This window comes from Apis mellifera, linkage group LG13, assembly GCF_003254395.2.
Source record: "Apis mellifera strain DH4 linkage group LG13, Amel_HAv3.1, whole genome shotgun sequence".
Classification (NCBI taxonomy): domain Eukaryota; kingdom Metazoa; phylum Arthropoda; class Insecta; order Hymenoptera; family Apidae; genus Apis; species Apis mellifera.
In genome coordinates, this window is record NC_037650.1 from 3768097 (window position 1) to 3790805 (window position 22709).

The following is a 22709-nucleotide window of genomic DNA, read 5'->3' on the forward strand; positions in this document are numbered from 1 at the left end:
TGAATTCTCAAATGTATATTGTATTCAATTTGCAAAAATATATAATGAATAATTATAAAAGTTACATGTTCAATTATCGCACTAATCCCGCAACGCGTTACACGCGTTGTCGAGTATTTTGTATATGTACTGCCCTTCGATCCTTACTTTTTTATCTCGTAAGGAGATCGTATAATTTATACATAATTTTTTCGCATAATGTCCTTTAGTTATTGTATAAATTTTAAAAAAAAAATTCTAACAAATTATATCATACACGCGACAATGTTTGCCATAAGTATCCTAGATAATGATCGTAAGAGGATGACAATTGGAAATATTCATTCAATCGGATTAAAAATTCTTATCGTATCGAATTGCATCGTCTTTTAATCGATAATTATCGTTGTATCCTATGATATAAATAACTAACAATTAGGTATTAAGTTAATTAATAGTTAAGGGGCATTTATTTTATTAATACCAATCGTTCAGTATGCACCCTTCATTTTATAAATTTTTAGAAAAAACAGCCTGAATTTTTCTTTTTCTTTTTTTTTTTGCAAGATATTAGATTATTTCGAAGATAACACTAGGGCAATAAATATTTATAGAATAGCAAATAAGTAGCTAAGAAGTTAAGTGATATTGAAGTTAAAACAAATGCGAACATTGGTGTGAACGTACATAACGTGCATTAATTTAATTTTCCTTCTTTTCTTTCCTTATTCTTCAACTCTCTATTATTTAAACAAACTTACAGAAACTAGATTTCTCGAATCAGAATCATATCTATCTAAATGTGTCTAGATCTGGACGAAATCTGTATCCTTCTTTCACATCTTTATAATAAAAAAATATAGCTAAGTGTCTCTCCGGTTCTCACGTTCGATAGTACGGCCTGTAAGTAGACATCGGAATATTGTTTTTCGATAAATGGTGAACATCACCTTGGTCGTATTCCACGTCATTGTATATCCCGCTTTGATTCTAAAATAGAAGCGTCGCTGAGTATCGAGGCGTGGAGATATCGGTGTGGCATATCGGAAAAGCGAATACTCACTGCCAGGGATGATCTAGACTTTGGCCTAGGAACGTGAAAACCGCTGTTTTGGGGGATCAGATCAGCCCTGTCCTTGTCCTGCGGTTCAGAATCCGAGCTGTCCGGATCTGGCTGGTGTCTCTGTCGCGGCCTCGTCGGAGCTTGAAGCCTCGGCAGCGGAACTGGTGGTGGCAGCGTTCCGTGGATATTGATGGGCGGATACCCGAACACGGCGGAACTTGGCCGCGTTGGACCCATGGGTTCCGTCTATTAAGTACGTACGAGAGTTTTGATACATCTATTTTATCAAATATAAAAGTTGAATATGAATAGAAATTAAAAAAGATTGTTGCTTACAGCGTATACGTTAGCAGTCGCCATGTGATCACCGAAATGTGCCCACATGTAGGGTGGCAAATTGGTCGGTGGCCCTTGTTTCACGGAAGCAAGGGTGCCCACGGAACCGACCCTTGCCAAAGTTCCTGGCAGCGTGCCAGGTATACCACCCTGAATGTATCCATACACCGGAGAACCAATCGTTTTTTGTTCGCGCGACCATCTTCGACTATTGAAAAGAGAAAAAAAATTGTTCTTAACTTCTGAAAAGTGGAGAATATCTCGATGAAAGGTACAATACTTACCTCCACATCACCAGGCATACTAGCGTCAAAACTATAATGATTAAAGCAGCCACCGACGCTCCTATCGCCACCCCCATAACCTCCCCATCGACTTCGCATTGAGCACCGTAATAATTACCGGTGCACCTTTTAGCAAATATTAAGAGAGAATATTAAAATTCGAAAAGATCGAATGAAAGATTCTTTTTATCTTATATATCAATAATCCACTCACGTGCATTGCATGTGATCGCCCTGATAAGAGCACGATCCTCGATTGTTGCAGTAAGTCGAGGGGCACGAAATGCAAGTCCTACCAGATTCATTAAGATCATCTTTATGAGGATCTTTCAAACCGGGATTGCAAGTGCAAGTAAACCCACCCCAATTGTTCGTGCATACTGCAGAGGAATGGCAATCGTTCAGTTCGGACGAGGCACACTCGTCCAAATCTGTACAAAAAAGAGAAAGAAAAATTACATTCTCTCGGTGAATCGTTGGGTAAATTTAATTACGAGAATAGGATGTATTGTATTTTTTTTATATCGACCTTGCAAGTTGGAAATAGATCCAGGGGGGCTATCCACGTAAAGGGCGCTATTCCCTATATTATTACTTCGCCTGTGAATAACGCCGAGCAGATGTCTCTGCAACTCCCCTGCCAAGCTCGGTCTAATTGTTCTTGGCTCGTAAATGAGTTTCAAGGTAGCATTCACAAATACACCTCCTTGCCCTTGGCTCACATCCCCTTGATACACTCCATTTATAAAAGAACCCATATACTCGTCTGAAAATGGTGTCATCGACATAGCAGATTCGATCTGTATGCATATAAAAAAAAAAGAAAAGAGCAATCAATTTGACATCTGAATCGTTTTGGCGGATTTAACGATTTAATGTTAATGTAACGCTCACAGCTCGATTTGCCTCGTACGCCAACGTTTGATAAGGTTCGGAATCTCGATCGGTGAATCCTCGATCCCACACGACTTTTTTATCGTAAATTTTATCCACCCTGATCGACACCACGATGCTAATAATTTCTAAAATTGATGGTTCGGTTTTCAGTCAGATCAGTCGAAATCAAGCGAGATTGATACAGTTTCCCAGAGGATATTTACGAACTTTTGCACGGCAAAGAGTGCTGCAACCTGGCGTATCCCGGCTTACAGTGGCACGCGGACACCCCTTGAACGGTGGCACAAGCCTCGTGTTGGCTGATATCGCAAGTACTCGTGTCGCCCACGATGCACGTGTCGATCCTCACCGGAGGTTGAGTCGGCCTTCTGTGAAACGTCGGCCTTCGAATAGGCCCACTGGGCCGAGGAGTTGCCGTTGGCGGATCTGGCTGTGCAACCGCGAACCTATTCGGATAAACTCAGGTGAGCAACGAATTAAACAATGAAATGAAATATCATGAGCATATTACCGACCCTGTACCAACAATGGCTGGTGGTTGCGTTCTAGTTGGCTGAGGCTGCGGTTGCACGTGCGTGGAAGTGCGATCCGAATTCTCGAATAAATTCAAATACGTCCTCTTCCCGTCGATGCTAACGAATCCTTGCCCCTCCACGGCGGAGGTCAATATCACGTCCGAATTTCCTCCGTTTACCGGCACTCTGACACCTTCTGATCGAAGAAACGAGGGAAGAAACGGACGGTGATAAAAGTAAAAGTTTTTTTAAATCGATCCAAGCGTTTCTCTCGACCAGTTGAAAGTGAGTTTTTACCTGAACTTCCACCGCCTGGGCCTTGAACAGCCGAGACCGTGACATCGAAAATATCACCGAGAGGTGGATGTCTTGGTGGCGCGTAAGGTCGTTGAGTGGCCAACCCCTGAGTCCCCGTGTAATCCAACGTATCGTCAAGGACGATTCCAGGCCGGGGTCGGTAAGCATAGCGATCGGCAGGGGCTACAAAGGGAATTAATTGTGCATGACGGATTGTGCCGGTCTCCACAAAGCTGATTAATTAACCATACGTTCCGCTCGTTCGATGCTGCGTCAGCAATTCATTATAGGCTGAATGTAATATTATCTTGCAGAATGGAAAAAAATTTCACCCGAGCGGATTTCCTACCTGAATTCTTCGAGAACGTATTGGTCGTCGAAGGGATGTGGGCTATGCTTTTCTCCACGCTCGACGACGACGACGACGACGCCTTCGTCGCGAAAGTCAGAGAAGGTAAATTCTCGGTTGGAACGCTGGTCGCGATACTCGTCCCTTCCAACTCGGCCGATTTGCTCGGTTGCAGGGAAATCGTGCTCGACGTGACGTTGCGAATCGAATCGTCATCGTTCGCTGAGGGTGTCGATTGAGGGACGGTCGATTTCGTTGTCGTCGATTCGATTATCTGGATCGAGGAACTGGTCTCGATATTCAACGTTGACGTGGAATAAGATTTCGTCGACGTCTTCGATATATTCGCCTTGTTGACCTTCTCGTTGCTCGAGCTCGATCCTTGAGAGTTGCCGATTTTCGAACTCTTGGTAGGTTTGATCGCAGGGGTCTCCAACGGAATTACAGATTTCGGAGGGTCCTCGTGCTTCGTGAAATTCGTCTTGCTCTTCTCGCCAGATGACGATTCCGTCACGGATGCATTTTCTTTCGAAGCTGCTTGATGCTTATTCTCTTTCTTAGTAGTGGAATATTCCGATTCGGGAGCTCTCCTCGTCGAGTTCTCGCTCGTCGCTTTTTCCGTGACGTTCGATTCGGTTTTAACCTTTTGACCATTGTTCTCCTCGTACCTTTTCGTCGCATTTTCTATATTATCGTGATGGGTGATAGCTTCGCTCTGATCATTCTCTTCCTTCTTCGTGGTACCTTCCTCCGTGGACGGTTCAGGTTTCGACTCGAGTTTATGCTTGCTCGAGTTCTTGTCCCCCTGCTCCTTCTCCCGATTGAGGACGGAGGAATCCGTTGCCGGTGGCAATGGTTTGTACGGGGGAATCGGTCGCCTATTTCCACCTAAGAAATAACAGCAGCAAGGAATGAGAAGATCGATATCAGAAAAATTGAGAGGTGGGATAATAGATTGGATAAAAAGCAGATATTCACCAGGCCGATTCCAAGTCCACGGACGATTTCCTTGAGGGACGATTTGCTCCGGCAACGGGACCCCGTTCACGAAAGGTCTGATCGGTCTTTCGGGCGGCAGTTGATTGATCAACGGTCTGTCGGGCGCCGGTGGTTTCTCGAAAGGATAGGGATGATCCGGCGGAGGGGGCGGGTTCATCCCAGGAGTGTCGAAATCGGGTGGCAAAGGTGGAACATCGGAGATCCTCGGTGGTCCCCTGTTGTTGATCCTAGAAAAATTCGATCGGTGAATCGATAAAACAACCGTGTATATATATCTATTGGATAAAAATTTGGAAATCACGATACCTGGTGGCTTGAATCGGCCTCAACGGCCTAACCGTATTCGCAGCAACGTTCACGTTTCCATTCAACAACTTGACAATACCCGTGATTATGTCCTGTATGTCGGGATTTGCTTGCCGGCCTGGGGAGGCAGTCTGGAGAATGGGCGGCGGGGCGTGCTCGCTATAGATCCTCGGGATCTCTTGGCGAGCTCGTCTTTGTTGATCTATCGCTTGCAAATACTGTGCCTGTTGGTTCGACACTCCAGCCAGTTGATGGGGCTCCGACAAGAGTTTTGCTTCCTGCGGAGCCCCTTGTCCTTCCCCCGACATGGACTCGCTCGTTGTTGGGGATATACTGTCGAAAACGTATCGTTTACTTATCTCGTTTTGTGAAAAATTCTGAACGCGTTCCCCTTCTTTTTTGCAGAAAGAGAGGAAGAAAATTGGATACCGACTTACTGGTAATATTCGCCGGGCTTAACCTCGATGTTGTTTCCATCTATGTGATCCACGTGTTTCGAGGACGTCAACTCGTCGATGGATTCATCCTCGTGCCTCGTGTTCCGTACCTCGAATCTCACCTCCTCTTTGTCGTAATTATTCATGCTTTTCGAGCTCTCCAGTTGAAACGCGGGAGCAGTCCTTTGGAATGTTGGCGATTTGTCTCGATGGAACGCGTTCGATGTTCTTTCCGGCCCCGTATACGCGCTTCCACTAAGAATCATGTCTTCTTGGGAGGAACGAGAAGACGTTGGATCGTTTTGGATAGCCGAGACACCTAAAGACAATAAGATCCGTGAACAAACTGTTTCATCGTGGATAAAAGAAGGAGAAGAAAAGGCGGTGATTATTCTATAGAAGAAAATAGATAATTATATCGGGATATTAAAGTGAGTCTTTTGTTCCTGTCGCGTGAGAAACACGTCGACCGTCATTCAACGAAGATGAAATAATTTTTTTCCAACGGTACTCCTCTCCACGAGTTCCTTATTATTATTCGCTTATTCTTGTTCCACCATCCTCTCTCATCATCTCCCTCTCGTGTTCCTTTCAACCATCGATCCTGAGTAGAATCCTGTGTAATTGTTTCCTTGGATCGGTTTCCTCGGATCGAAGATGGAGCATTTGCTCGGTCAGCTTTGCCGGCATGCAAGAAACATCGATAACCATAAGGAAGGGTCGAGAGGAGTGGCAAAAAATCGAGAAGATCCATTGGCGATCGGGAAGGGAAACGGTACTCGAACGGTTGACATTCTCGAGGCTTGGTATCGAGTGGTTTGACCAACCGTGGACGTGACGCGTATGAAATTACCACTATCTCTCTCTCTCTCTCCTCTCCTCTCTTCCCCTTTCTTCTTTTATCACGAGGTGGATTAAAAAAAATATGGTTCATTGACTTAGAGTTTTTCCAACCAATGAGAGAGTCAATTACGAATCACGAATTATAATTCAGACAGATCCTTTAATCTTCATTCGTTTTCACAGGTTTATGATGCGATCATCCCTCGAGGATCTGGCGCGTTGTTCCTCGAGTATCGTCGACCGTTTAATGCATAGCTTTCACGTAGCTCGTTCGAACGTATACGCGTTTCACGCTTATATTCGAGCTGCATTGAAATTTGCTCGGTAGACGGGACAGGAACAATAGGAAATTTCTATATGCAACAATTCAACGACGCGAGAAGCAATTTGAGTGAAACTATGAAGCGGTGCCGTCAGTTATCATCGTCGTTTATACAGATAAGCGATATATCATCGTGGCGTGTGTATTGAATCGCGTGGAAATCAGCTGGAAACGCTGACCGAGATAATTAATAAATAGTTTGGATCGATAGAGCGGAATCCACTCAGGAATCCACTCGACTGACTGTGAAGTGTGCGATCTTCAAGTCGAAAGCACCAGGCCGCGAACGAACGTTCGTTCGGCTTTGTCCCTCCTGTAGAAAGTGTGCATATCGTAGTATCATTTTCCTCCGAAACTTTTTCCTTCTTTTCAGACCTTTCACCGTCTTCGACCGACTGTTTCGAGGAATACGGCCAGAGTCCAGTCCCGAGACAGTTCCTCCCGTTAACGGGATAATAAGAACAATCTAACGGGGCCTCGTTTGTTTCATTAAAGGGAATCTTCGAAGGGAAGAAACTTTTTTTCCTCTTCTTCAATTCAATTCTTTACATTCGATTAATTCATCTCTAATCTCTGGTTTGATTTTCAGGTTCCACAACCTGTGTGGAATTGTGGATCCATCTGCTGGTATGTAAAATAGAGAAGAAGAGAGGATAATTGGATAATTTATTCCCGAAGAGAGAACAGGAAGGGATCGGTATACGCATATATAACCTGGATACCTCGCTTTTTATTTATCGTTCTTTATTTTTATTTTTTAATAATAGCTTTTCCGTGCAATTTATCGTTTCATAGATCGTTGGCTATAGCTCTCCGTTAAGATATTAATTATTCATCGGCGAAACAGTATAGTTGTATATTGTTCGGGAAGCATAATTTTGATTCGTAATTAATTCGGGGAAGATACGTCGATCGATAGGTTTGGTTGCACGATAATATCCGCAACGAAATTCGCCGAATTCCGTCTCTCACTTGCTGCGAATCGCATCGTATATATATATATATACGATGTATCGCTAATTGGTCATTAAGAACGGTACGAAGCGACACGATTTTCAAACGTTGCTTGCTCGTAATCGCAATTAAGCATCGTTCTACTCGTCGAGCATCATGCCCCCGATGTTTCCTCTTCGATTCCAACAAAAACATTAAAAATATACACAACAACGCGTAAAATAATCCATCCGCGGATAAAGTAATATTTTTCAAAAAATTTTCCTAACAATCTCCTCTTCCTCTTTACAAACCATCTTTGATTGTACTCGAAAGCGATCTATTTCCAATTTAACTTTCGAGCATCGTTACACGAATTATAAAGATATTACTGCCTTAATTAATATCGTGGCGCTAGAATTGATAAAGTTGAAGTTTCATTGAAAGATAAAGATCGTGATTATAGTTATTCCATTCCGTAGTTTATCGTTCGATGATCCATCAATTTATCTACCGTATCATCAAAGATCGCATGACCGATACAGGCTTTATATATTTTATATCTAGTTGAACTAGTTACAAAGTTACATACGCGTTACATACCGAGAGACTTTCGTTTCCCATTTGGATCGTGGCATAATATAAATAATAATTACAAACACTTGGTAGGTTGCATGCTGCGAACGAGTAACGGTGTTCACCAACACCATAAACGCTCGCCAACGTGAGAGCATCGGGTAGGGATCCCGTGGGAATGTAGGTGAATTGCATGATTGATTCTGTCGCAACGTACGGAATGCCGATCGACTTCGAAACTCGAGTTTGCCCCGGATCCTTGGACAGCTTATAAAAGCCTCCCTGCTGCGCTCGCCCGAAGTCATTGCCCGAAATAATTAGCGATGCGTTCACTCTAATGCTAATCACTCTTCTTGCAACCGTCGTACTTTTACTTCGTTAATTAGTAATTCCAACGTTCTTAATGTTTTTAACTCTTAACTTTTCATCGTGGCAAAAAAATAAAATAAAATAAGAGAAAATTTCGATCGACGCGAGCTCGTTTTCTTTCGAAGCTCTTTGATATTATTCTTCGTGTACGGGGATTGAATTATCTGCTGCAATGATTCGTACGAAAAATTGCCGATTATACGTATCAAAGAGATTAATTTCGAAGGGAATTAGAGAACACGAAGTTGCGTGGTAAACACGGTTTCACGAGGTAACGAGGTAACATAGTTCTGTCTCTCATGCAAAACGCGCGTAAAAAATATTACCGGTTCTGGATACCTTCGATTGCATCGCGTGTAATGATAATATTTGCCAACCGCTGGATTGTGGTAATGGAATCTCGTTGGGATTCATTGGGATTCAGAGAGGATTCTCCCGTTTATACCACGTTCATATTTTCATTCTATTTATTTGGAATAATAATATCGTGTGCGGGTATATAAAGGGAGAGAATCGATAAAGATTAAAATGTGAATGAAGGAACTGCAGGAAATGTGCAGTGCGTGTTTATAACGTAGGCCAGAGTGTGGCGTCGTTTGACCCCGTGACGCAATTCTAACAGTGTCTAACACGACTCGGGAATAAAAAGAAAGAAACGTCGAAGGGGTTTTGGAATCCGTGGAAGCGTAGACGGAGAGCTATGCGCCGTCTCTCGAGGCGGTAACGGCAGAGTTAACGGTACACCATTCCAGCCCAATATTTATTCTTTTCGCTGGTAAACGTGACATTTGGTACCTTCACTGCTAGATTCGACAGGTGTCCAACGATCCATTCGATCTTCCACGCTGATGGTTGGACCAAGAGTTAGTTAAACCATTGTTTCGATAACTCCTTGTCCAACGATCGTTCTTCGTGGTATCATTATACCACGTGATGTTTTTTTCATTAGTGATTGATACTCTTAATTAAACGAGAGAAAGATTCTTTTTTTTTTTTTTTTGTTTTAAAAGATCTGATCGATTTTGCAGATTAATAAACGATCCAAGGATTTTTCTTGACAATTGCTTTTCTTCGAACGATATTACCAGGAAATCTTCGTTTCCTCTTTTTTTTTCCAAGATGAAATCTCGAATGACAAATCAATTGACTTTCTGTTCCACCATGTGCAACGCGATTTCGTGACACTTTCACAACTAACGCGGTTGGGCGAAAGTCGAGTGACGAAACTCTGTTCCGGATATGTTTTCTTTGTGTCGTTTTACATCCGTGTTAGGACGTTAAACGATGACGTTCAACGATTCATGCAAATTTCTCTCATTGAAAAAATAAAAAAATAAATTTCGATCGAATGAATCATTTCGATCGATTCGTAAGATCTCCCTCGTATCTAAAAACTCGTATCGAAAAATGTAATGTAATTTGCATAAGTCAATCGACCGTCAAATCTAAATCTATCCATTTGAATTTTCGATTTCTATCGTCGATTTTTTTCTTTCGTTTCGTTATTTATTTATTTCTAATCGTCCAATTTATCACGGACAGAGATTAAAGATTGCACGGAAAAACGATAAATAATAAAAGCATATGTTTTATTCATCTGCTTTAATGCAGTCAGTCGTTAGACTGGGACATGGAAATCTCGAAGTAACAGGTACGTGCCAGTAACGTAAATGCACGTCATGTTTGCAGCTTTCTCCTCTGTCGCTTCTGAAACACGGTTGTGACATGTGTATTTCGTTTTATAGACGACGATAGAGAACCTCGAGATTTCATTTCATTCTTTCTCTCTTCTTTTTTCTTCCTTTTCTTCCTTTTCTTCCTTTTTTTTTTTTTTCTTTTAATTAATTCTGTTTTACGTGATGTAAACGCGCTCAATGGAAAAAAAACCCGATGAAATTCCTTGACCGTGCAAAAAGCCAATTATCTCGAACTTTACTTTTAAATATTTATTAAAGCAGGTTAACACTCGGGTCATCGAACTTTTGATTTTTCTTCTTTTCCACGAATATTGAACCGGCCGGCTCTACACAGTTATAACTTTGCATCGCATTTGCAAGATTATCGTGATATAAATTGTTCATGCACCTCGCGTATCGATACTTAGCTTAGAAATGCAACCGGATCTACACCTACTTATACATCCGCATTCAAAGAAATAAATTCTTTAGTTATTCGAAGTTACAGAAGAATTGATATTTTTTTTCTTTCTTTCTTTCTTTAATTTTTATTATTTCCTTTGACGAATTTATTTCTTATCGCGATTTCATAAGAAATGGTTGTTATCGAAATGAAGATGGTGTGTCGTTTTTTATTTTTCTTTATTTTTTTTTTTTTTTGATCTTGCCATTGGAACGTCATAAGATTTTCGACAGAGGTCAAGATACCGGTTTAAAACTCGACCGCACGTGGCCGCTTGACAAGCCCACGGAACAGGTTCGCGTATTAATTCGTCGAATATTTGCATCGTTTTATGGTTAGCTTCGAGGTTAGAATCTTTACTTATACTCGCGCGCGATTACGTGGAAAAAAAAAAAAATTAGACATCCTGAAAAACTCTATTATACGCGATGCTTAAGCATCGTTGTACACGAGCCGCGCTCGAAAATCGTGCTCCCCCTCGTCGATGGAAACCAAGGATTATATCATTAATTGGAAATTATTTCGTAGGATGGATCCTAAATTGTTTCGCCAGGAAGTTCAATCTCCTGGATAATTACAGTTAGGGGATAATAAAATTTTAATTAAAACGCGGGTCGTAAAAACGCTCTCTCTCGTTCCTATTATAGCAGTGTGCCCATCCATACTTACCTAATAATAGAATTTGAATCGACAAGGTCACCAGGACCTTCCACTCCGCGTGCCCTATCATCCTTCGATTCCTTTGGCTTGTGTCGCTCAGTCTACTCAGTCCTGATCAAGGTCAGGCTAATGGTCAAGGACACTTGGAAGGACAATCCTCAAGAATGCTCGTGGCTCGACCACTCTTTATCGTTGCAAAACGTGCCACGGTACCAGCCGATCGCCGCCATTTTGGATTGCAAGCCTATGCCGAGTAAAAACGTCGGGCATCGTGGAAACATTAATGCCCCCGTCTCACCATTCTTTCTTTCCTTCCCTCCCTCCCCTCTTATCCTTCCCCCCCAATCACTTTTTTTTCTCGTCTTTTATTCGGTCTCGCACTCTCGCGCACGCCGGTTGACCTACTTGGCCGCGGATAGGTCCGGTGTACTCGTCCAGCTTTTCGGCTGAGCAATGCGCTATACGCCGCCGATCCTCGCCACCTTAATTTCACTATTTTTTTACGCCCGTTTCTCCGAGTTCTCCGCCCCGGCTTTCTCGCAATAATTTTTCCTCCTATATCGTCGTTTGTATTTCGTCATAACTCTTGCGATGCGGGCTGATGTCGCGCATTACATACTCGTTGCGTCCTTATTAACAAGCGGAAAGTTTCACTTCGAGATCGAAGATTTGAGGAAAAAAAAACGTTCTCGAATCTTACGAATTTTTATCACAAATCGCGAGTTACTTCTTCGAATATTTTCTTCAGAAGAATAAGAATGCAAGTTTCCCTTTACATCTCTAACTTTTCTTACATGGTTTTTTTCAACGCCGTACACGTGTCACATAACTGCACTGATTTTTCGTTGAAATTCAATCGCACAAACCCGTTGGGGGAATATTATCGATATCTTGCACAAAATTCGCACTCGTGGACAGGATTATTCGTAGCGATTTATTCATTGGATCCGATTTATCGTTTGTCGAGTATTTTGCACGTTGGTTTCGCGTCGCACCGTGAAGCAATTGGTCGAATCGGTAGAAGAATGGGAGAGCGAATTCGTGGATACGAGGAACGAAAACCTTCAAGGTTCGATCGAGTTTCGCCCGAGGTTCGCTTCACGGTCGTTCACACGGGACTGGCTCACGATGAGGACGGTCATACACGGTTTCTCCCACTTTAACTATGCCCTACTACATTATGGTGCACTATACTACACTCTTCCAAAGTATACATCACCTCTTCGTGGCTTGTTTCCACCATGCTGGCTTCCACCGTCTACCCGATTCTCTCTCTCTCCCCCTCCCCTCCCCTCTTTAAATTTCTCTCGCTCCCTCTTTCCTCTTTCCAAACGTACTCTCCTTCTCGAACACGTCCCTTCCTCTTTCTCCTTCTTCCCCGTTTTGACGGCCGACCGTACCTCGACCTACCTTTCGATTCTTTCGGGATTCCAAACTTCCCTCGCGACCTCGTGCATCTTTAAATTCACATTTTCCTCCTTCTCCTTTTGTGTCTACTTTCCTCTCGCTCGTCTCGCAACTCGTCGAGCAAAACAAATCTCTCCGTGCGGTTTTCTTATCATCGAAATTGAATAGAAAGCGTCCATTTTCAATCTGAACGCTGTTTTTTTTCCTTCGAATTTATCTGTCTAAAAGAAAAACTAGTAGTGTTTCCTCCGTAGGGAGAAAATCATAGGAAATAGTGCGTCAATTGGACGGCCGATTTTCTCGAATGCGGGTAATTGTGCAGAATGAATGCGCTCGATTTTCCATCGGTCACGAATGAATAATGGTATTTCGTAAAAGAGTATTAATAATAAATATTGATATTGAAATTAATCGTTCATCGAGGATAGGATATTTATCTTAATATGGCGCTTTGATTCATTTTTTTTTTGGAATAAAATAGTGAATTTATATCAACGACGATGTTATCGCCAGATAATAATCAGAAAGGATAAAGGTGGGTCAAGGCGGTTATTGTATAAAATTTCGAGGATCTATTGGCAATCTTCGAGAAATGGATTAAAAAGAAATACACTTCACGTTTACAGCGACGATCGAGCGATTCTTTTGGAAAATTTGATGTTAATTTTTCAAGACTCTCGATGCTCATAAGAGAGCTTGCTTCGAAAATATCTCGATCATTCCTTCCAGATCCAGATATAATGCTCTTTCGTTACTGTACGACCGCGACCCTTCATTTTCTTCCTCCTCGTCTCTCTTCTTCCTCAGTATGGTAAAACCAGATTGGAATGCGCAAGGCTACCTCCTCGATCAGTCGAGCAACATTGATCTTCGAGACGATGTATGCTGCCGCCTCTGAAATTGCATCGTAACTTCATTCGCAATCCTTAAGTTAAAAACTTAATAATCGAATCCGTACAAAAATTCAATCGAATTCTTCGATTTGGATACGCTATTCGGTACACTTAAGTTCTGTCTCTCGTTTTCCTTTTTTCTGTTCTAGATAAAAATTTTTTTAAGGTTTCGTTTAAAATTCATCGAGTGCATTGGTCGAGCAAAGTCTGCTTACCAATTGACCTCACGTAATACGGGCGCACCTTTTCCTATCTTCGAACTTTGAGAAGCTTAGTGGGTTTGTCTTCGTATAGAGAATTAAAATTGCATTTCTGTATAACGGGTAGCCTGTTGGGCAAGTATCCATGAAATTACTCGGTCAGTAACTCGTCCTCCCATCCGGGATAAGAATAATAGAATGAAAATTATTTTTATTATTCCCATCGGTTCGAAGAATTAGATATAGTTTAAATTTTATTACCTTAGCCATTTCATTCTCCTAATATTTTCAAATTTAACGACACGATCATAATCAATCAGTTTTATTTCGTTGGATATATCTATGAAAATTTCCGATTTTTATGTCGTGTAATCAAAATTTTATGCCGAATAACAATTTGTAATATGCATGCTAAGAAATTTCTAGTATTCAGAAAAGTTTTTATTGTTTTTTAAATAAAGAATCGAAGAAATATTAATTAAGAAATATTTACATATATTTTAAATGGACAGGGTTTGCTTTCCAATGCTTTCTTTTTTAAAAAAAATAATCACGATACTAAATTGCAGATTTATGGAAATTTTTATGTTTCCTGAAATGCCAATCATGCAAGAAATCAGTTCTATATTTTAAGTCTCAGTCACCAAACACGGAACAGATCTAATATTCGAGATATTTTCTTGTTCTTCTATCCAGAAGGCTTAAAGTCTTCTTACCTCCAATTTATATCCCTTTATTTTTAATGTTACCGATTTAGCGTGATGCAAAATTTATTGGCAAAAATATTAATTTCATCATAAAATATAATGGTAAAGAAAAGAATTTAACGTTTAAAAAAAATATAAAAATTTATTATATATTAATAAAATATCAAAGAATTTATAATCGTTATACATATATTGGAATAACATAAAATTTTAATTTAATATAAACTATAAAAAAATACTAATTAAAATTTCGATTGACCACTATTGATCTAATTAATCTCTTAAAATAACATTTAGAATTATAAATAAATCATATCTAATTATGATTTATAAAAATGTATCAATTATTACATTTATTTATCGTATTATATTATATTAAAACCTTGAATCAAAAATAAAGATCTAAAAAAAAATATTAAATTATTAAGCACTATAAATCCATTTAATATTTAATTTAATCCACGTTCGTGTAAAATAATAATTAGAATATTTTAATATAGATATAAATCGGAAACTAATATCTTAAAACGATAAATTTAATTTTAGTTAATAAAAATATATTTTAATTATTATATTTATTGTCGTGATGAATTGTTAAATCCATAAAAAAATCTAAAAATTACTAAATTATTAACCATTATATTCGAAAAGTCATTTTAAAGTACCGGCGAAGAACGTAAATTATTGTCGATCTTCGAGCGCGACCTTTTATATAATATACATACGTATAAATATATATACAAAACTCGAACTCGAAAGTGATTATTTCGCGTCGAGCCTCCGTCGTGGATAGATCGAAATTGTAACATTTCATTTAAATTATTATTAACATTTAATATTGTTGTAATTATATTATATTATTTAATTATTTTACTTTCTAATAATTATTTGCTTATTCGTTTATATATTAATTTAAATATTTATTTTTTCATTTATTTATTCATTTATTTTATTATTTATTTATTAATTTATATTTTTATTTTTTAAATAATTAATTCCTTTTTTTATATTTTTCAGATTTTTCAGATTTAATTATTTTTATATTATATCCTTTTTTTATTTATCATTTATTACTGTATCATTTTATTTCATGTTAAATTCTTTTTTTATATTTCATTTTAATATTAAATTTTTTTTTGTCACGTTTCTTAATATTAATAAAAAAGTCTTTTTGCATCGTCTTTTGTATTATAATAATATTTTTAAGTATTTAATTATTTGATCTTTATATTATTTTCTTTAGTGCGATTTAAAATACGAGGATGATAAATACAGGTTTTAAGAATTTGAAAAATAAAAATTTATTTATGCGATGGTAAGAAACATTCTGATTTCTTGTACGATTGGTATTTCAGATCACTATATTTCATAAGATAATAAATGTATCCCGTTGAACAAGTAGTTCTCTTAATATTCTATTACTGGTAAAACAGGTTCCTTCGATAGATAATTTAATTTACAGTTTTTTTCAGTCGGTATATCGAAACTTTTGAACACGTTTTTAAGTTCAAAAATTTTTAAGTTCATAAAAATTTAAATTGATGGTAGAAACGATTGATTACGAATACGAATTTCCATACATTTAAATTTACAAAGATCGTAAATCGTAATTCTTGAAATTTTCTTTTAATATTTTAATTTTTAATTTATTTTAATTTGCGCAGAAGATATTGAGAAGATATTGAGAATTGGTGTCGATTGAAAGAAAATTTATTTCCTCGTAAAATATCATCGAGGAAAGGAGAAACGATCGAAAAGACGAGATATGAAAATACAAGGTAGCATACATAGGATACCGACCCAAGAACACCTAATACGCCGTTTTATCCGTGTTTTTCTATGCAACGCGGTCGAGGATACGGCCACGTTCAATTCTCTATTTTCATTCCGAAGCTGAACCGAACAATGGGGGATCTAAATTGGGCAAAAACCAGTCTGCCGTCTAGTTTGGTGAGGCTAGAGGCATTATGGTACAGCCGGTAACTACTACGCCGTCAGTCCAAGATCCCCGGGAATAAGGATCCTCGTCAAGATAGTTAGACCAAGTTAGATCAAATCCTGATTCCGACCTTCCTTTTCCGCAACCCACAAATACCTGTAATATTCGGTGAAAGTGGTAATTAACGACGCGCGCCAACTTTATGTCCCATTCCTCTATCGTTCCGAGGATTATGTCGCGAATGCTTGGTTCATCGTACTCCTGACCGGTTATGACACCGCGCCTCTCGTCTTTTTATTTAATATTCATTTTTTTTTTTTCTTTATTTCCGTAATCTCGCTAAAATTATATTACATATCTTCGACGAAATGCAAAGATTAGACTTGAAGCTTATACGATTTGATCGGATCGAAACGAATATCCGTGGATGGTTTCTAAACGTAGATACAGACGTCGTATGCAGGTACGTCCGTTCCTCGAAAGCAATTGTCGGTCGGTCGGGTATGCCATGACCCGATGGTAATCGCGTTTCGATGCGCCGAACGGTTCGGTCAATTGTTTTATTGCGCAGATTAGCAGGATAGTTATTAAAGTTCGCCTAAAAGGTCAGGATTATTTTTAGCGATTCGACCAACACGAATCGAGATAGGATCGATATGCACAATGTTGCAGCGCGGTTGATAAGGAACCGAAGTGCACACTTTTCGCGTGGCATTCATACGAAGTTCCCCCGTAGTAGCTGTACAATCGACTTCATTGTGCTCCTCCGTTTGCCTCGAAAATATTGTTCACTGGCTTTTGTACGAGCTTACCAGGTGTGCGCGGTTTCCTACAGCTGGCTGAAACAGAAGATCGGAGATTGATATAAGGGGAAAAACAATTAATCCTTTATACGCGCGATATTTCGATAATCTCGATAATTTCGTTCTTTCCTTTCACCTAATCTAAAGATAGGATATATTGCATCGTACGTGTCAAGTATATACATACGCCTCTGAGTTTTTCCAGAATTTTCTATGCATATTTCTCAAATAACAGCCCATAAAACAAGACAATAGTTACTTCATAACTATTGGTTAACATCGGATATCGTACATAACGGAACTCGATTCTTATTCGTTTTTAATACCGTTGTACTTTATTTAAACATCTAGATTTTATTGCCTTTTCTAAGTTTCTTCCTTAAAAATATCGTAAATTTTATTTATTTCTTTTTTTTTTTTTTTTTATCTAATTGCAATATTCTCTTTCTATTCATTAATTTGCACAACGTTCAAGAAAGAAAAAAAAAAGTGAGCCTCGCTTACATAGCTTTCGAATTAATCGCGCGGTTGTTGAACAAAACTTTGTTCAAGAATTTGATTAAATAACTCGGTTATTGGAATAATTGATTCACAGTAGGAGATACGTGGATCGCGTAATCATTTCCAGAAACTCTGTCATCGGGCTTAGAAATAAGTTAGCGTTAGTGAATAATAATCGGTGACGTGTATGAAAATCATAATCTGTTATACACACGCCACGATCTTAGTCACACGCAGATGCGCGAAATGATTTTCCTTCTTCTCTTCCCTCCCTCCGTACTTACGCTTCCAGTAACGTCTCGTTTAATCCCGACGCCGAATATCTCTTAATTAGAAAAACGTTGCCTTCCCCCCTCTCTCCGCTCCGAGCACGCTCCAAGTATCGATTTAAAAAATACGCCCGCGTATCCCCTTTCAGCAAGCGGATGAAAACTTGCTTGCCAGGGATCAACGATCAAAAACGGTTTTCCTGGATGGAAAACCGTGGCGGCGGCGGCAAAATCCAATCCACGGGCGCAAAAACAAAAACTCGGACGACGCTTGAAGAGGTTTATCCGAAAATTATCTCGCCCGATCCGGCTATCTCCGAAACCTCTAGAATTCGAAGCACGTGCGTTATTCGTGGCATGCAACCGCGTTGCGGGCCTTCGTCGCGGAAATTGGGGCGCGAAAGAAAGGGGCGCTTGGGAAGCGGATGGCCATGGCTCGGCAGCGGCTCGGTCGCCCTACGAAGGGCTCTGGCAATAATGGTCCGTCCCTGGGCCGGAGGAGAGTCTACCGGCCCATTCCATTCGAGAGCCGTCGTCTCTCGCGTACATCGGCCGTCGCAGGAAGCATTCCATTCATGTTTCGGGACGCGCGGCGGACGCTGATCGGTGGAGAAGAGAGAAACACGGCCGGATAACCGGGACTCGTCACGAGGGCTGGCGCCACAAGTCAGGAACAACGACCTGCCGATGTCGCAGTCACGATGACAATCGGCAAGTTAAAAACGTGAAAAACCCGAGCCACGTGGTGGATACGGAACGTTTTTCCCGTTTCATTTGGATCAGAGGAGGAGGGGATAACGATTGGAAACGACGGGAAAAACTGTTTTAACTATGGTGCGTTTTCTTCGATTAATCGGCGTGCGTGTGTCGCGAAGTGACAGTGACCCCTGGCTGGAAAGTTTAATCTATCGATTGTTTCCCCCTCTCCCTCCCCTCTCCCCTCCCCCCGTCGTCGGAATATTCGTTTCCCTTCACGGATAGCGTGACAAATCTCTCTTACGAGAGATTTCGCGTTGAACGCCGAGGGATCGTGATTTTACGAATCCTGAAGGATCGCCTCTCTTTCTCTTGTTTGCTTCCCATCTCGTTTCTCTCTCACGGTCTCGCTTCCTCTTACCGCGACCCTCTAACAGTCTCTCTCTTTCTCTCTCTTTCTTTCTTCCTTTCTCTCTTTCTCTCTGTCCGTCCCTTTCCCGCGGTCTTTTCACGAAACTCGAAGACAAACGAAATACGGTCGAAACAAACGACAACCATCGTAAAGATTTTTATTATCCCATAAATATGGGAAACACGAAAATATCCCACCGGATTCTATTCCATTTCTAATGGAACATTTTTCCCCCTTCCCTCGTTCTCGAGCATCGTCATTAACGAATCAATTGGACAATCGATTCGAAATTTCCCGCTGGGAGAAAGATGGATTAACGAAAAATACATATAGAGACCGAGATATATACGTAGAAAATTTCGATGAATAAGAAGCGTGATTCACGTGCGATCCCCTGGAATAACGGGCATTACACATTATTAGAAGCGTAACTTGTTTCCGGGAACGATGGTAGTTAATATCGGGTGGAGGTGAGGCGAGATATAAAATCGAAAGAGGAGACTGTCGTCCTGTCAATAGGTAATTGAAGGGTTCCCCGGCGCGCGTCGTAGCGGTAGCCGGCGTGGCGCGGCGCGACGCTACGCGTCCAAGTAGCGCGTTCTCTCTCGGGCCTCTCTCTATCCCATAGCCTCCCTCTCCGCGTGCATACGGATAAGGCGGGCGATCGTGGCGGCAGGAGCGCATTGGAAGGGCCAGAACGGCAGCTGTCGGTAGCGGTCGATGCGAGGTCCGCTCGAAAGTGTCGGGGCCTACTTCCTCGAGGGCTCGGCAACGACTAAACTCTCTGTCCGCTGGCCGTATGCGTGCCCGTGGCCGGTCGTGTCAGTACTTTTCAGGTCGGTCCACAGTGCAGTTGGCTTTTACCATCGAGTTTCGACTGGCACACAGTCGCTCGGGCTGCACGACGATTCGTCGAGTCGCCGTTGGGTTACGCTCGCGAGTGGTCGGCCGTGCTTCTCCTCTCGTGCAACGCCGTCAAACCGTAAGTGTCTCTCTCCTGTGCACATCCTGTGTCCCGTGCCTCTGGCCGAAACTCTGCCGCGTCCGTGTGCACGCATCTCGTACGAGGCGGAAAGAGAGAGGGAGTGCAGCTCACCGAGGCAGCGTTCGTTAATACCCGCTTCCGGCACGTGGAACCGAACCGCACTCTGTTTTTCTTCGTAGCGCATCGCTGCTGCCGTCGCTCCATACTTCTCTCGTGGGAGGTCAGCACCTAGCCGGTGGGTAAGTGAAGAAACCACGCTCTCTCACCGGAGCAGACAGTACGTCGTACGTATACACGTTTCGGGATACACCTTTTCCAACGGTATATATAACCTTTTCGTATTACGCGATCACGCACCTTTGCGTTCTTACACGCACCGTCGTGTTACGATAAATATAGGGATAGTGCCTCGACACGCACTTGTTGCGTGTTTTTATTTTTTTCTTTTTCTTCTTCTCTCGTTTCTTTTCCTTCGAGATTGAAAAAGAATTCGAAACTCGTTTATCGATCGACACCGATAGTTTTTTCTTCTCTCGATAGTGTTTCTTTGAGATTTTTCATCGTGAGAACGTTTGTTGCGTTACGGTAGCCGTATCTCTGAAACGTGAGAACGTGGAATGTCGCGACACGTGAAGATAAGACAAGAGTCAACCACTTACTGGCGGGGGTGGATCCCCCTCGAGTTGTTCTTTTGTTTACGAATCGCGGTGTACGTGCAACCACGTGGTCGCGCGTTGCAAAAGCTCGTCGAACTCGAACGAGAATTTCGTTCCAATTATCTTTGAATAATAATAATACCGTAAGTGTTTTGAAATGCTAATCGCGTTGATACTTGGAAAAAAAGCGTCGGCGGGAAAATTCTCAAGCTTCGTATCTCGTTCTTATTATTAATCGATCCCTTATCTCGTAGAAATGAATCTTTATCGTAGAAAAATTTGAAAATATTTGGATACGTTATCTAGTAGTAGTAATAGTAGTAGTAGTACCTACTTCGATTTTTCTACGCGTCACGATGTTCGGATCTATCGTATGCATAATATAAATTTTTCTTTTTTTTTGTAGAACGACAACACGTTGCACACGATTGCGACGAATCGATTAGTCATGGTGAAAAGATAAATCAATAAGTGTTACTCGGCTTTCAATGAGATTATCTCTATACCCGTCGATTAATAATCGCTCTTTTTCCGTCAACAATCCAAGACCCCGACTATTTTTATTCGTTATTCGAATTTTAAATTCCAGATCGATAGTAGCTCTATGTAATTCTTGTTCACTTACAAACACACACACACATGTATATATATATATATATATATATATATATATATATATATATATATACGTACGCGCGCGCGTACACACAGGTTTTGAAACGTTCTGTTTATTGGTCGATGCGGCTTAGAAATGGAAGTGAATGGGAGGGCTGGATATAAGTGTTAGTCACACGAAAGACCCGGCCAGATAGTAGTGTCAACCCCATGAATAATCTGAAATCTACTGGCGCCTTCGTGTTTACTTTATCTATGCGCCGTTTCCTGTCTCACTGAAAGTCCAGAGTATCTCTGCTTAACATCTATATTACTTCCTGACCTGTATCTGATAATCCATTCATCGATCGTCCATTTGGATTGCAGGTATTTTCTTTTCTTTTCTTTTTTTTTTTCCTTTCCCCCCACCCCCAAAAACTCGAGTTGCATTGTTCAAGTATAATATATACGCTAAGGTAATATAATTGGAGGAATTGTGAAGGCACGATAATGGGTCAGTTGATAAATTACGGCCTCGTTTACGCGGGCATCGCGTGCCCGATCGTTTCATTCATATAACTGGTTCTCACTTTGGTGAGATTTTAAACGCCCGTTTAAATAGCTAGAATTTCCTTTCAACATTTACGTATCATTATCGCCTCGTAACGCATAGCGCGTAAACAGTGTAACGCGTGTAGCATAATATCGAAGATACGGAAGAGTTACACGGTTGGGCAATCCGAGGATCCGATGTTGTAATCGATGTTAGAAAATGATTTCGATTTGTATAAGCAATATAAATCTTCGCTCCACGTGAAACGAGCTCGTATAAGAGGCCTCGTTTGCGTCCATTTCCATTCGGTTTTTTTCCCCTTTTTTTTTTTTTTCTTCTCTCTCAACGAATTAATAGAAAGTTTGATACACTGGTAGTGAGTAAGTAAGTAAGTAAGTGAGCGAGTAAGTATTTACTTTTCTACATTCTTTGCATTTCATTCCGACTCGTCCCGTTCCCTTATCTTCTATCGAGTCGGATGAGACGCTTTCCAATGTTATCGCCCCCTTCACTGTGCCCACCAACACGTTCTAGTTTTTCTTTTTCTGATTCTCGGAAAAAGTTCATCGCGTTTGCATTCCTCCGCTTGTTCTCGCTTCCCGACGAAACACGAGGCAGAAGGTTTCTCGCTCCAGGTCCTCTCTCTCTCTCTCTCTCTCTCTCTCTCTCTCTCTCTCTCTCTCCTCGGCTTCGTTCCATTCTCTTTTTTTCTTGGAAAAACGGTTTTCTCGTATTCCTGTATACGAAAAGATACATTGGAAACACGTGACTGGACTGTGTAGGTGGTCCT

The 22709-nt window shown here is 40.9% G+C and overlaps 2 protein-coding genes across 8 annotated transcripts in view; one reads left to right on the forward strand and one right to left on the reverse strand.

The window, feature by feature from the left end:
- Positions 1-12876, reverse strand: LOC408405. Of its 2 annotated transcripts, none has more exons than XM_006558496.3 (15): positions 11314-12876; positions 5463-5781; positions 5026-5358; positions 4699-4946; positions 3721-4608; positions 3372-3554; positions 3075-3267; positions 2767-3005; positions 2557-2684; positions 2192-2462; positions 1877-2093; positions 1663-1788; positions 1379-1586; positions 1043-1288; positions 1-969 (listed from the first exon to the last, which is right to left on the reverse strand). In XM_006558496.3, the coding sequence occupies exons 1-15, from the start codon at positions 11372-11374 to the stop codon at positions 862-864; spliced, it is 3768 nt and encodes a 1255-aa protein (XP_006558559.1). In that variant the 5' UTR covers positions 11375-12876; the 3' UTR covers positions 1-861. The 2 variants fall into 2 exon arrangements, with proteins under 2 accessions (XP_006558559.1, XP_391954.4); XM_391954.7 differs by having other exon boundaries at positions 3075-3270; positions 11314-12873.
- The window catches only part of LOC408406 (cyclin-dependent kinase 4), a 20345-nt gene continuing 4636 nt past the window's right edge, over positions 7001-22709 (forward strand). For 2 of the 6 annotated variants that reach the window (XM_006558500.3, XM_016915775.2), the window contains exon 1: positions 17768-18857. The gene's annotated coding sequence lies outside the window, so the exon portion shown is untranslated. Of the gene's footprint in view, positions 7255-17767; positions 18858-18894; positions 20356-21482; positions 21754-22709 lie in introns of those variants that run through there. The other 4 variants (XM_016915773.2, XM_006558499.3, XM_026444865.1 and 1 more) reach the window with 4 other exon arrangements.